General features: G+C 44.1%; 1 protein-coding gene across 2 annotated transcripts in view; it reads right to left on the bottom strand.

Annotated features, from left to right (window-relative positions):
* Positions 1-15,449, bottom strand: part of WDR90 (WD repeat domain 90) — a 1,426,420-nt gene that overhangs the window by 957,744 nt on the left and 453,227 nt on the right. For both annotated transcript variants that reach the window (XM_085628141.1, XM_085628142.1), the window contains exon 23: positions 416-577. In XM_085628141.1, coding sequence (XP_085484267.1) covers positions 416-577 — 162 coding nt within the window. The remainder of the gene's footprint in view (positions 1-415; positions 578-15,449) is intronic.

The following is a 15,449-nucleotide window of genomic DNA, read 5'->3' as shown; positions in this document are numbered from 1 at the left end:
ACTCGTCATGGGCCGCGGTTGCGCTGTGCCCATGACGAGTCCAGCTCGTCATAGACCCCGCCCGCTAATGAAAGCACCGGCACAGGGCGGGGAAAGGGGCGGGCACTGAAGGGGTTAAAAACAAAAAAATGATTCCTAGCTTATTGCCATATTTGGGTGTTAAACTGGTACTAATGAGATGTACCCAGACAGGGTTAGCAAGTGTAAAAAGAAGAAAATAATGAAGTCAAACTATAAAAAATGTTCTACATTATGCCACATCATTTACCTTTTCTTACCGTATAATTAACTCAACTCTGTCGCATAATTTGGCCCTCTCTTGCCCCATAATTCCAGTGGGCCTATTTATACCATATATACATAAAGACACAAACAGAATCAACCATATCATGAATCTTGGGGTTCAATCACTCACCTCTCGGATAAAGCGTCCAGTTTTCGTGTCCACCCAGAGGATCTTGTTGGCCGAAGTAGATACCAGCAAGTGGTTGAGAGGTGTGGGTGTAAAACGGAGGCTCAATGCGGAGTCTAGGCTGGTGCTTTCCAAGTCCAGTATACTTACATCAATCCTCAGCAGCTAGAAAATAATTATTTACAATTGGATCTATAGACCTGTTAAAAGTAGCTCCAGAAAGATCAGAGTTAGGGAACTGAAATCAGGAGGTAAATGGCAATAAGCGAGTCAACTGACTTTTTATAACATATATTCAAAGCAAAATACATCTTCTCAACAGATTTTCAAATTATGGGACCTGTGCTGTGTTTTCCAAATAGCTGTCCGTTTAGGAGGATATTTCGGGTAACTATCCGTTTTAAGCTTTGTGATGAATACTGTTGTTTAAATAGTACTTACTTGTGCAAAAGTAATTCCCCAACAAGTGTCTCCTTCACAGACTCACAGACCTGTAATAATCCCCTGTTTTCAGGCTATGCCAATGCCACACCCATATTTCATGAAGGATTTCTTGTTTTACATATGCAATATGTTTCACAGTAATAATGGGACAAAAACCAGATTTCTTATGTATTTGCATAAGGTACTCTTAAAGAAGGGTTATGGTTGCAGGTACTTGCATGAGGCTGGCTCAGTACATAGAATCCACCTGTGGTGAGGCACAGTGCACTGAGTTCGGGCAACCCTTAGTGATCCAGGAGGATGTAAAGTAGGTGCATGTACCACTAGAGTCAGTCAGCAAGATTTACACACAAGAAAGAACCACACCAGGTGAGTAAAAAAATACATTATATTTATTACTAGACACTAACCTGGTATATCTCCGACCCGGAGATATCAATTACACATAAGAAATACTGCAGAAAGAGGTAAGTAGTAGGTGAATACCAAAACGGAACTAGTACCCAAGGATGGAGGACTCCAGGGGAAACAGGGAACTACCCAAGGTGGGTAGCCTGGGACCCCCAATGCGCCTGGGTGCAGAGTTGTTACACTGTCAAATGTCCATTGGGGTAACACTGAGTAAGTCGCGGTTGGAATTATACAATTCTAGGACCCTTCCCAAAGGACCCAATGGAACCACTTGGATCCAGGAAGGTTGGCGAACCAACCCACCAGTGGATACCCCAGGAACCAGGATATCTACACCAGGGAGCCCAGGTACATAAGGATGAAGACATGTCGGAACCGCCCGTAGACACAATGGAGATAAGTGGTAGTTCAGCAGCTACAGAGTCTCATCGACCAGGCCGGTGGGACCAGGGCGAGAAATTCAGACAAGAAGACCTTGAAAGCAGAGCGGACAGAGTCCAAAACACCCGGAGTTGACCAGGTGGCATAGAAGCACAATACCAGCCCCTGTCAGAGATTCCTGCTGCAGCACGGTGAGGTTGAAGCAGCAGCAGTGGAGCCCAGGAGAAGATGCAGGAGTACAGGACCAGTTCAAGAGCTGTCCCACGCTGGTCGACGAGTGCAGCGAGGTCAGTGGCTGGCAGGACACCAACAGGCCTTGGCAAACGCAAACAATGGTTCACGGAGGAAGATGCTTTGTTGCAGATCAGCGAGGTCTGTGGGACTAAACCAGCAAAGGAAATTCAGAGCCAGCCCTCAGCACGCAGGAGAGCCTGCAGGAATCGATGAAGGGCCCTCAAGGACCCTCTGGTATCAGGCACTGGGAGTCACAAGGAAGCCTCAACAGTACACAGGAGATCCATGAAGCAGGAGATGCAGGCAGGACGTTGTTCTTGGAGCTGTGCGGTGCTGGAGAGTGGGGTTTCTTGGAGCTTAAAGATATTCAGTGAAGAGAGCTAACTCCTTGGTAAGGACCAACAAACGCAGTGCACAGGGATGCAATTCAAGTCAGCTGGAGAGGGATTACAGTCACCCAAGTTGCAGGGAAGACTGGTCAGGCCTCTGGAGAACCAACAAACCATCACCTATGTTGCAGAGCTGGGTGAAGTCCGTGGGACAACAGGATTAACAAACCTGTTGTCGTCGTAGAGGTGCCTGCGGACGCAGGGAAGTGACTCCTTCACTTCAAGGGAGATTCCTTCTGGCTGGGATGCAGGCTGAGTCCTTAGTGACTCAGAGGATTAACGGTCACACAGTTGCAAAACTTGGAAAAGCACATGGACGAGTCTTCACACAAGAGCCGTCTTGAAGTACAGCAGAGTTTCAGTGTCCACCAATAGCAGAGTCTTTGGATAATCTTCAGATGACAGGCAGTCTGGTCTAGAATTTTTGTCTGGACGAATCTAGAGACCAACCCTCAGGGGAGCCCTTAAGTAATCATAAAAAGGGGGAAGGACCTCTTCTGTGGTGGAACTAGGCAAAACTGGTTAATGCAAGAAGGGCACCAAATGTGCCCTTCAATGCAGTCTGGAGGCGCTCTGAAGCGTCCTCACCCTACCCAATTCTTAAGGAGAGGTGGTCACATCTCTCCTTTGCAGGAAATCCTTTGTTCAGCGCTCCTGCCCAAGTTAAGCTCAGCAGTATCAGACCACAGGAGGTAGCCCATAAACCACAGTGAGACTGGGGCAGTACATGATAACAGACAACAATGTCTCAACGTGGAATTCAGTGGAAGGACAAGTAATTCAAAGGTGAGCTGTATGTTACAGTATCAGAGGAATGAATCCATACACAGAGGACAACAAGAGACCAAGTTAGTAGGAAAGAGTTGTATTTTCAACACATGATGAACATATTGCGTCATATGTACATATCATATAGGTTTAAAAAGCACTGCGTGACACTTAGTGAAAGTGTAACCGAAAAAATACTGTGCACAAGTGCTCGTGGAGTTTGTGACGGCGCAAGTGACACATAAAGTGGTATATACAGCGGTGAAACGGCGCAACAAGGAGAACAATGGTATTTTGAATATGCCAAAGTTAGGGCATTTACACAGTAAATGTATGGGAATTCAAAGGACAGTAAAGCAAATGCCCATGTTTGTAAATGCGCCAACAGTAACGCTGTTGAAGTCGACGGCGTTTCGGCCCGTAACACTCAAGGCCATCATCAGGACTGGTTACACATATTTTGGACAGTGTCGCATGGAAGGGGCGAGCCGGGTGAATCGGCAAAGCTGGACCCCGTGTGGAGTCAGGCGGGTCCGGGGAAGTCCAAATCCTTCGGAAAGGGCGAGCCGAACGAAACGGCAACGCTGGACCACGTGACGTTAGAAGGGTCCGTGGTAGTTCAGGTTCGGGGGGGAGGCGGAGAGCAATCAATGAAGAAGATTTTGGCGAGGCGAGTGAATCACCGAGAGGGGGTCCGTGAAGAGGGGCGTGCCGGTATGAATCAGGCAAAGAGTGAGAAAGTTAAGCTCAGCAGCAGGGTTGGCAGAACACTGTCTAGGGTCGGCAGCAGTGCAAGCCAGCAGTCAGACCCTGTAAGGCAACAGAGGTAGGTATTGGGGGGTCATCTAAGAAGCACCCCAGTACATGGAATCATGCAACTAACACTGGATTCGGTGTATGTGGACGATTCCAACATGTTTGATACCAAACAAGACCAGGTTCGGGGCAGCCATTATGTAGTTGGACATCTCAACTTGCCAGTGTCCACTACATACCTTATAATGGCTGTGCTGCACTTAAAAAGCCTAGAGAAGGGAGTCTGAGGTTTGTAGGGGGGCACCCTTGCATGTGCAGGGGTGCCCATACATTTAGAACCATACACACTGCCCTTTGGACCGAAGGGCCTACCTTAGGGGTGACTTACAAGTTAAAAAGTGCAGTGAAAGTGATACAAGGGAAAGCTTCGATTCTAAGTGAAAAGTTCAAGCACCATTTCACACAGACTGCTATGGCAGCAGCCACAGTTTGCATGGGCTCCCCTTGGTGGCATAATACATGCTGAAGCCCATGGGAGACCCCTAGTGTACCAATGCCCTGGGTACCTCATTACCATATACTAGGGACTTATAATGGTACCCCAGTATGCCAACTGGGGAGTGTATATAGTACTTACCATGGAACTTAGAGGAGGGAGCACTTCTACTGGGGTCCTGGTTAGCAGGATCCCCGTGAACTACACTGACACAAGGCAAAAAGTGGGGTATCTATGTTGAAAGATCTAACTTTCCTACAGTACTAAACTTTTTCTAGGAAAGGATCCATCCCGGATAAATATAGATAGAATTACAGTAACCTACTGCTGGTGCCGTTCATGGCTTCATATGCTTGAAAGATTCTCTTTGTCGAGATAGGATCCTCAAGTTAAATACAATAGCAGTGCTCTAAGTGCTCTGAACTCCATTCTACCCGAGGCACACCTTAAATCAAACTTCAAAGTATTTGTGCAAGAACCAATATAGAATAGATGGCATCAGAGTGGGGAGGAGAGAGGACTGCGTCGGAATCCATGAAGGATTGCAACATCGGACAACTAGATACAGGTAAGTGACTTATTTCTTCTCCTGCCCTGGACCTTTTAATGGATTCACTACCTTGAATCAGATTAGCAAGTAGTATAAACACTGACAAACATAGAATCCCTCCCCCGACACGTTGAATCCAGTTTCTTCTGCGTCTTTTTAATGCGCTGAAAACGCTGAGCCACTATAGAAACTGCCTATGGAAACAATGCACCAGAAAAGAGACATCTTTGTGCCAAACAATTACGAAAACCTAAAGAAAGGCATCAGAATGCTAAGAAAGGGATCTTGTAGGAAACAAGACAAGCAGTTCGCAGAGCAGGGAGGATGGGTAGGTCAGTAAGGAATCTGCGGCTAGATCCCGTCTCTACCAGATAAGGCGTTGCCGAAGGTAAGTAACTTATTTATCTGATAGATACATCTAGCCTGAGATACCCAAGCAACACCATTCCTGGAGGAGGGTCTGCAAGCTGAACTCATAAAAGATACCTGAAAAGGACTAGTGGGTCCGTCATGAGACAACTTGACCAGGCTGTCTTAATATAGGTAAGGCAAAGAAGAAGCTCCACTAGAGGGACTTTGGAAGCCCATAGGGAGTTGAAGTCTGCAAGACTGTGAGAAGCATGTGGAAAACATTATCCACAGCAGAGGGATAAGAAAGAATTTGGGAAGAACACTTCATAGAAACAATAATACTATATATCCCTGCCAAAGTGTTTTAACCACTGACTGGACAAGGCAAAAGGATGAAGGATAACAGCCCATGCTACTGAATTTGAGCTCCAACTTCTTGTGGAGGAAACTAGTTTGAGAGCTAACCCTACCCTGTGAAACACAGAGAAAGGAGAGAAGGGAATCTCAGAGCACATACACGATGGAGAGAGAGCGCGAGCGAGAGAGAGATAGAGCTAGAGTTGGTGAGATCCCATCAATGCTGAGCAAAAGCATTGAAAGAAGAAAAACAACATTTATGAGACTTTTCTCAGTCACAGAAAACCCTCCTAGAGAGAAGGTAACCCTCTGGGACTATGTAACGTAGAAGCCCAGATGAGAAAGGGAATAGAAACGTATAGGAAATGACCAAGTTAAGGTCAAACCAGAGCACCAAGAAAGGCGTAATTACAAAGGCAGACACGTACCTTCTATGGAAGAAGTTCAGCAAAACCTTACTTGATTATATATATATATTCACTGAAAAAACCATAGGTTTCAGGCCTGATATAGTTAGGAATTAGCACTTAAAAACCTTTGAAATTCACAGAAAAAAACATAGGTTTCAGGCCTGATATAGTTAGGAATTAGCATTTAAAAAACCTTAGAAATTCACTGAAAAAACAATAGGTTTTAGGGGTGTTATAGTTAGCTGGACATTTCACTCGAACAAAACCATTGAAATTCCTCCGATATAGTTAGTTATACTAACTACATCTCGCGCGCCCGCAATCCACAGCTGATGATGTCACATATTACATCATTCATGACATGGTTAGTGACATCCCTGATGACATCTCAAATGACATCACTGATGACATCAATGATGACATCATCCAGTGAATATGGTTTGGTTCGCTATTTAAACATGTATGATATATATATAAATGTAAATGTAAATTTGATACTTGTATAGCGCACTACTCACCCGCAAGGGTCTCAAGGCGCTTGTACGAATACCGCTGTGGAACCCATCCTGGCTTTCCCTGTGAGGCGTCCACTCCTGGGCACCCCCAAGGTGGAGGCCAGGCATCCTCAGCGTTGTGGGGGCCGTTGTGGAGATTAAGCAAGCTATTGCCCAGAGTTGCAGAGTGGGACTCCATGATTGGAATAGGCACCGAGGCGAGAATTATCAGGTCCGTGGAATTTTTGAGCCCAAGACCCGCCGAGGCGGGGAATTGAAACCTGGTCCCGGGCTAGACCTCTGCTTCAGGGTCTACCGCTCTAATCATTGAGCCACACTTCTCCACTATATAGCAATTGCATTGAAGAATGAGAGGATATATAAATATACATATCTGGATGGAGGATTTAGTAGCAGTGTGATTGACTGTTTACTTGACTAATTTATAGTGTCTCACTAAATATGTTGGATAGTGACAAAACTGTGTGAATATCTGTATCACTTTGTCAGTTGTTGTGTAAACTGCTGCACCAGTTGGTTACTAGCTACGTGAAAGTCTATATTATTTATTGATTAGTTAACTGAGTATTTGTATGGAAGAGTGAATGTGTGTGTGGTTCGGTGGGGGGGGGGGGGTGACTGCCCAAAGATGTGTGAATAGTTGATTCAGTAGGTAACTGAAGTTAAAACTACATGTTATAACAGTTGTTTGGGTGAGTGAATATCTTTATGGGTGTGGCGATGAGCCAATATATGTCTCAATGGTACATGTCCAACAAACAAGAAAAATAAAAGCCAGTGTATGTGTCAGTTGTTGTATATAAATAAGTATACATAAGACTCAGTGATTGTATGAGTGACTGCATGGATAACTGTATAGTTGTAATAGTGTTTTTATAACACACTAAGTATGAGTTATTATCTATATGAATAGATGAATTGGTGTTTTTATAAGTGTATAGCTAAGTAAAAGTAAGTATGATCCATTGTTTGCATAAGTGAGTAGAAGGACTTCATAAGTGATTAGGATGTGCGCTGGTGTGTAATGTCGATATTGGTGTATAAGTATATTTGATAGTGTTCTATTGATCATTGACAGCATGTATGAGTGAATCTATAGGTAAGTGATTAGATGTGTGTATAGATCTAGGAATCACTGAGTGGGTGTTTAGAAACTTGTATTGGTGTGTCAATGGTTTTAAATCTGGCACTCTCTATTTTACAGTGAGTGATGAAAGGTTATACTAGTGTATGATGAGGTGTATCTGATTGTCACGTGGATGATGTCATCAGTGATGTCATCTGAGATGTCATTTGAGATGTCATCAGTGATGTCACTGACCATGTCATGAATGATGTAATATGTGACATCATCAGCAGTGGATTGCGGGCGTGCGAGATGTAGTTAGTACAACTAACTATATCGGAGGAATTTCAATGGTTTTGTTTGAGTGAAATGTCCAGCTAACTAGAACACCCCTAAAACCTATTGTTTTTTCAGTGAATTTCTAAGGTTTTTTAAATGCTAATTCCTAACTATATCAGGCCTGAAACCTATGGTTTTTTCAGTGAATTTCAAAGGTTTTTTAAATGCTAATTTCTAACTATATCAGGCCTGAAACCTATGGTTTTTTCAGTGAATTTCAAAGGTTTTGTAAATGACAATTTTTAATGTATTAATTGTTATACTGATTTTTTTTATACTGATTTACTACATTGTTTAAACTGTTTATTTTTAGATATTTAATTTTTTTATTTACATTATACATTACAATATAAAATATACTTTCTCAGAATGAATTACTTTAGTTTAAATACTTTGAAAATAGGCAATAGACTTTTAAGTACAGTAGTTACAGTTGTTGCAATGGGCAACACAATTTGAAACACAATGCAACATTGAGCTCAATGGGAATATCTAGTTAAATGCAATTAGTTACTTTATGGATTACTTTTCTAACCACAGGACTGGATGCTAGATTCAGTCCTTGGACATCTCCTATAAACAGTTGAGTAAAATCGTTTTGGTTACAGTAGTGATTTTTAAGGATTATTATTGTATTTTAAAAGTTGACACTTGGAACATTTTTCACATAGAATCACCAATGTTATCCTATGGCAGAAAATTCACTTAGCAGGTAAGTACTGTTATCGTTACTTTTTCTTACTCAGTGGTGGATCCTGGATCCAGCACAGGTGAATCTCCTGTAAACAGTTGAAAGAATGTGTTTAAGTCATACAGATGATTTTTTAGGAATATTTTTAGTTTGTGAAAATAGACACTTTGAAACTTTTCTACTTAAAACTTACTTATGACAAAAGTATGGCACACCTGAAGCCATCTTGATTGGAATAAAGTGGTAACACTTAAAACATTTAATTTACAAAGGAACACAATGAGGGGGTTCATTTTGCCATAGAAATTATGATTAGTGCTGCAGAAAGAAAAATTAGGGCACATTTTGACTTCTCAAATCGTCTTCTATTTCATAAAATAATTCTGACATGCATACTGAAACATGCACTTTGAATACCAGCAGCAGACTTCCCTGGTGAGCAGTAGCTTTACTACAGTGATCTAATGAGCAACTAGAGTACTAACATTCAGAATTTATGGAAAATGTGTGACATATCTGAATACCTTCTTGATGGAATCAAAGTAAAAAACTGAAAGCATTTCCTACTGAGGAGACTGCAGTAAATGAGGAAATTAGGAAACTTCATAACAAATAAATCTCCCAAGATGGCCACCAGAGACAAAAGAGCCCAAATTCAGCACAAATATCACCCAGATGTAGCCCACATGTAGCCCAATGACAGAAGTGTGCAAAACACTTATTTTTTGTGTATTTGCAGTTTTATATAATGCAGAATTGTCAGGTATTGGAGTGCTTTACATGAGCATTGGTTACATCACACAAGATCAAATTCATTTTGGTTGTAGACATGGGGAGATTAAGTGATTTGACCAGAATCACAGAATGTTGAGCTGAAGCAGAAACTCCAACCTGGTTCTCCAGTTGCAAAGTCTGCAGCTCTGGAAGTAACACCACATCCTCTCCCCTAGGTGCAACATTTAATCAAGTGGTCAACTGGATAAAAAAACATAAAGATAACAAATAATGTAAAAGTTTGTCGCTATTTGAAAACTCAGAAAATATGTCCTCATTTTAGTTTTTTAGAGCACTAACCATAATTTTGATGCAAAGAAGACCCTCTCATATTTGTAATTTCTAAAGGAAATGCTCTAGGTATTACAGTTTTGATTACATCAAGATGACGTCAGGCGTTCCACACTTTTGTAATAAATATAGAATGTTAGCAATCTAGTTGTTCATTGGGTCATTGGGATACTGTTGAGAGGCAGAGGCCAGGGGCACGGACTCTGAAAATTGGAGGCAGGTAGGAGAGTGCAGAGGCAACAATTTGACCACACTGGGCAGGCAGGAAGGGCAGTGGCAGCACAACAGACTATGGAAGGCAGTGGAAAGGAGGGCAGGGGCAACACACCAACAATACAGGACTGGCAAGAGAGGCTGTGGCAATATAATAGACCATTGTGGGCAGAAGGAAGAGGCAGTGGTAGTTCAACCATACATGCCAACATACCCGTTTCAGCCAGGAAACGTCCAATGTTTTTAAGCTCAAATGGGCTTTATTTGATCTGTCTCCTGTCTACAATCTCCTCTCTTTCAATGTAACTCAAAGGGGAAAATCAATACCCCAGTTTTGTTTCAAAATCTCCCTCTTACCAAGTTCAAAATGTTCGCAAGTATGGTACATTGGATCATGGTAGGCAGGAGGAATTGGGGTAGGGACATGGACTCGGATAACAGAGGACAGGAGGGACATGGAGAGGTGAACCAAACTGACCCTACAGGGCAGGCATTAGGGTTTGCAGCAGCACAATACACCACACAGGGCATGCGGGACGGGAGTGCAGCACAACAATCCATAGAAAGCAATAGGGGGGGGGCAGGACCATGCACATGGACAACAGAGAACAGAGGGGAAAGAGGCAATGGTAGCTAGCTGACCATAATGGACAGACAGGAGAGAAAGCTGCAGCATAACAGACCATAAAGGGCAGGAGGGACGTATCAGGGGCATTACAATGGAACAGACAAGCCAGGAGGGAGGGAATAGGGGTCTGCACATGGAAACAGAGGGCTGGGGGCAAGAGGGCAGGAACAGCAAGATGACCATGGAGGTAAGGCAGGATGGGCACTAGAAACAAGACACACCATGGAGAGCAACAATGAGACTATGATGGCATACACACAGACCATGGAGGGAAGGTGCGAGGGGGTCAGGGGCAGCTAGCTGACCACACAGGGAAGGTGGGAGGGGTCATGGCAGCACAGAAGACCATGCATGGCAAGTGGGAGGGTTAAGCAGCACAATGGCTATGATGGGCAAGAAGGAGGGTGCAGGGGCATGCACAAAGGACCATGGAGGGGAGGGTCAGGACCTGGGCACAGACAAGAGAGTTCAGGGGAAGGGGCCTCACAACAGACCGCGCGGGGCAGGCAGGAGGAGCAGTTGCAGCACAACAGACCAGGGAGGGCAGAAGGGTGTGGCAGTAAAATGGACCATGGAGGACAGGAGGAAGGGGATAGGGGCATGGCATGTGGACAGGTAGGGTGGAGGTGGCAGGGACAGGTTACAGTCATCTGACAATGCTAGGCAGGTGGGAGGGGAGTGGCAGCTCAACAGAACACTCAGAGTAGATAGGAGTGGCAGGTCCATGGAACATGGTGGGCAAAAAGGATGGAGCAGGGGCATGCACAAAGACATCGGAGGGCAGGGGGAAGGATAATAGGGGCAGCAAGCTAAGCACAGAGGCTAAGCAGGAGGTCAATGATGGGCCATAGAATTGGGCAATGGAGGGCAGGAGGAGTGGACTGGCACATCATGCTAAATGGAGGGCAGTGGCAGCACATCAGACCATGCATGGCAGGAGGGAGGAGGCTAGTCCATGGCTTCAGACAACAGAGGATAGGGAGGAGGTGGATGGGGCAGCAAGCTAACTGTTCAGAGAAGGTGGGTATTAGGAACTTTATTGTTTTTAAAATGTGTGTCTGTGCGAACTACTTAAAATATGAACAAGTATGCAGCATAATCTCACTTTTATTCAGGAAGAAGAGGACGTTTGTGACTGTGACTCCGGGCTTACTTGGCAGAAACACCCCCTGACCCTCCACCCCCCATCGCAAAATGTAATGCCCGTGAAAAGGGTAGGTGGATGCAGTGTTATATAGAACATAGTCCTGAGAGCACGACTGAAAATGAAAACTAGATATAGTATATGGTATAAAATATGCACCAAAAAGTGTGATATAAGATGAACCGGGGCGTGACATATAATATGCAATACATTGTGCGCAATGACCGATTCATTGGAGAGCGCGAGATAGCACAGGCACTAGCGCGTGCTATGCGATATGCGCCTTGGAGTGTAATATGCACAGGGCAGTGTTGTTTAACCTAACTAGTCTCTGAAGTTGTAATATAAAATATGTGCTGGGGAGTGTAACGTTGCATATTCACTGTGACAAAGATATGGATCCCAGATTGTAATATGTATGGCAGGCACTCGGCGGGCACTGGTGGGTGTAACACAACATTGGGCTCAGCCAGGAGCACACTGTGACTCTAAAGCGAGGTTTGTCTCCTTTCCAGAGAGTAAAATAAAAAGTATTACACATCCGGCGGTGGATGTGTGTTTTATAACCGTGAGGGGGGTTTGTTGCATAGTTTGGTCGAATTTTTGTCGAATCCCCTTTGAATGGCTCGGTGTGCGTGTATATTAAATGTGCCCGTCAATAGCTACCCATGTTTGTATAAATAAATGACAAGGGTGTCTACTTGGAGAGTACCCACCGGCGGGGGCGCCGGGATTAGGCACAATGGGGCGTCAGACACGTCAGAGCTTCACTAGCGGTGTAAATACATTCCATGTGGATTCATTCTATGCATAGTTGCCTTTTAATGAACATTACGCAAATCGTCATGGTGATAGGTACATACGGTTTGTCCAGCATGTCCTAGGTTTTTCTATAAATATATATTTTTTTGAAATAATAAAATACAAAGGCCGGCCCCGGGGGATGGGGTCCCCGGGGCCATAAGTGGCCTGAGGAGGGGGGCAACGCAGCCCCATCCTAAAGAATTAAAAAAAAAAAAAAAAGGCCATGACCCGGGGGTTAGGGTCCCCGGGGGCCGATTAAGGCCTTGGGAGGGCCAAATTTATTTTTGTCAACAAAATAAATTAGGGTGCAAGCCCTGGGGGATGGGGTCCCCAGGGCACATAAATTAGAAAAAGAAGGGGGGCCACACAGCCCTCCTTCTTAAAAAATAAAATAAAATAAAAGACCGGCATTGCGCCGGAGGCCACGCCCCCTCCTTGCAGCACTCTGCAAACGCACCCCCTGGCCAGTTGTAAGTTGGGGAATTAATTCCCCTTCAATACTGAGGGTCCCTGAGGGCCAACTAGCCCAGCAGGTATCTCCAGTATAAGCCAGGGAGCTGCGTTGCAGACAGGTGTTCTGAGGCCACGCCCCTTTTTACACCTCTATGCAACGCAGCTCTGTGGTGCTTACTGGAGGTACCTAGTGGGCTAGTTTGACCCTAGGGACCCTTAGGATTCAAGGGGACTTAATCTCTCAACTTAGAACGGCCACAGGGCGCGTTTACACAGTGGTGAAGGGAGGGGACGGGGCCTGAGGTGACGTGTGCAAACACGCCCTGTGGCGCGTTTTAAGTTAGGGAAATAATTCCTATTCAATCCTGAGGGACTCTGGGGGCCAACTAGCCCACCAGGTGCTTCCAGTAAGCGCCACTGCTCTGCGTTGCAGAGAGGTGGTGCAGGCCATGCCCCTTTTTACACCTCTCTGCAATGGCACTTACTGGACGTACTTAGTGGGCTATTTTGCCCCTAGGGATCCTCAGGATTCAAGGGGACTTAATCTCCCAACTTAAAAAGGCCACAGGGCGTGTTTACACAGTGGGGAAGTGAGGGGACGGGGCCTGAGGTGACGTGTGCAAACACGCCCTGTGGCGCGGTTTAAGAGGTAGTTTTAATCCCCTGCCCTATTATATACTAAGGGCTTACAGAGGAGGTCATGCTGATCACAGGGGGACCCAAACGCATAGTGTTCCCTAGTGTATGTAGGTGTTTTCACTGTATTCTGAGTGTCTTTTAACATAGCACTGGCTCTAGGACTGGTTAGTCAGACTCAGTTACCACCAGTATCCGTCTGAAAAATTTGAGGGTAAAGGATGATTTTGCAACAAGGCTTCTTTTTGCTCTTCTGTTTGTTCTTTCTGCACGTTATCCTTCTTCCTGCACTTTTCTTCGTCTTTGAGGACTTCTGTTGCTTCTTTCTGCATTTCTTCTTTTTCTTTCTGTGTGTTTTTTCTTCTTTCTTCACATGTCCTATCTCTGTAGGCATAGTTAGAAATTAGCATTTAAAAAACCTTTGAAATTCACTGAAAAAACCATAGGTTTCAGGGGTGGTATAGTTTACTGGACTTTTCACTCGTACAAAACCATTGAAATTCCCCCGTTATAGTTAGTTCAGCTAACTATAACTCGCGCGCCCGCAATGCACTGCTGATGACGTCACATATTACATCACTCATGACATGGTCAGTGACATCACTCATGACATCACTGATGACATCTCAAATGACATCACTGATGACATCATCCTTGTGATAGAGTGGCAGACCTCCTCTCCCCCTAATATAACCTTTGATACACACATTCAAAAATAGAAACTAAAAATTTCAAAACAATGGACATACCAATATCAGTTACAACAACCTATTCAGTAATTCTAAGATCCACATACACATCCACTCATTCACCAACAGTCCTATACAGTCACTCATACATGTACTCACTCATCATATGTACTCATACACCTATACATCCTGTTACACAACGCCACTCATCCATAGATACTCACACACATAGTCACTCATGCTAATAAAGAATCAAACATCCATTTACTTGCATATACAGTTATACACACACCACCACACTTACTTCTACAGAAACTTACACATACTTAGTCTTTTAAACAATCACTTATAGAAACACATACTTATTCATACAGGAACACTTTCAATCTCTCACTCTCACATATACTCACTTATATACACCAATAGTCACACATACTAGTTTAAAACATATGTAGTTACTCATAAAGACACTATTGAGACAGTCATTCACTCACTAACACACCCATGCACACACTCATCCACCCATACAGGCCTGCACACATGCTGTCTTCAACACATACAAACAGTGAGTCACTCATTCATGCACCTATGCACTACATAATACCCCCCACCGAACCATACAGACACTCAGACACTCATACTGATTTTTTTTTAAACTCTTTTTATTGGCATTTGTAGTAAAAACATTGCATACATTGTCACAGTCGGAATTACAGTAAATATGAGCCCTTGAACCGGAGTGTACAGACACTGCTTTTTTAGTCAGCGGAGCTTCCAGGCTTATAGTGTTGTGGTCCCTGCCTTGTCTCTGAGTTAGAAACCGGCTATCGGAGCCTATGTCTGGGCCCATCCCACTAATGTGCGCTGTGGATGCCTCACCATGCGGGGGCTGCTACATGTATCCATATCCCCTTTGCGAGTTGTCACATAGGTCGGTGAATTGCAGCCACCTGATTACTATTAACGAACTGGGGATATGAAAAACTAGGGAATGCACCTTATCGGTGAATAGAAGCATTGTGAGTCTAACCCTCAGACACTCATACTGATACTCTAAAAACCAACTAATAACCTATATAGACACTCATGTAGCTACTCACCAACCCATGCAGCCACTTGATACAGATATTTACATATTTAAACATTACTCACTAAGCCATGTATTCACTAAGATACACTTAATCAGTCAGTTATACAATCAATTTTTCAAAAACAAATCATCCATTTAGACACTTATATGCCCATTT

This window comes from Triturus cristatus, chromosome 10, assembly GCF_964204655.1.
Source record: "Triturus cristatus chromosome 10, aTriCri1.1, whole genome shotgun sequence".
In the NCBI taxonomy this organism is placed as follows: domain Eukaryota; kingdom Metazoa; phylum Chordata; class Amphibia; order Caudata; family Salamandridae; genus Triturus; species Triturus cristatus.
The sequence above is the reverse complement of the archived record's forward strand: the minus strand, read 5'-3'. Positions and strand labels throughout refer to the sequence as shown.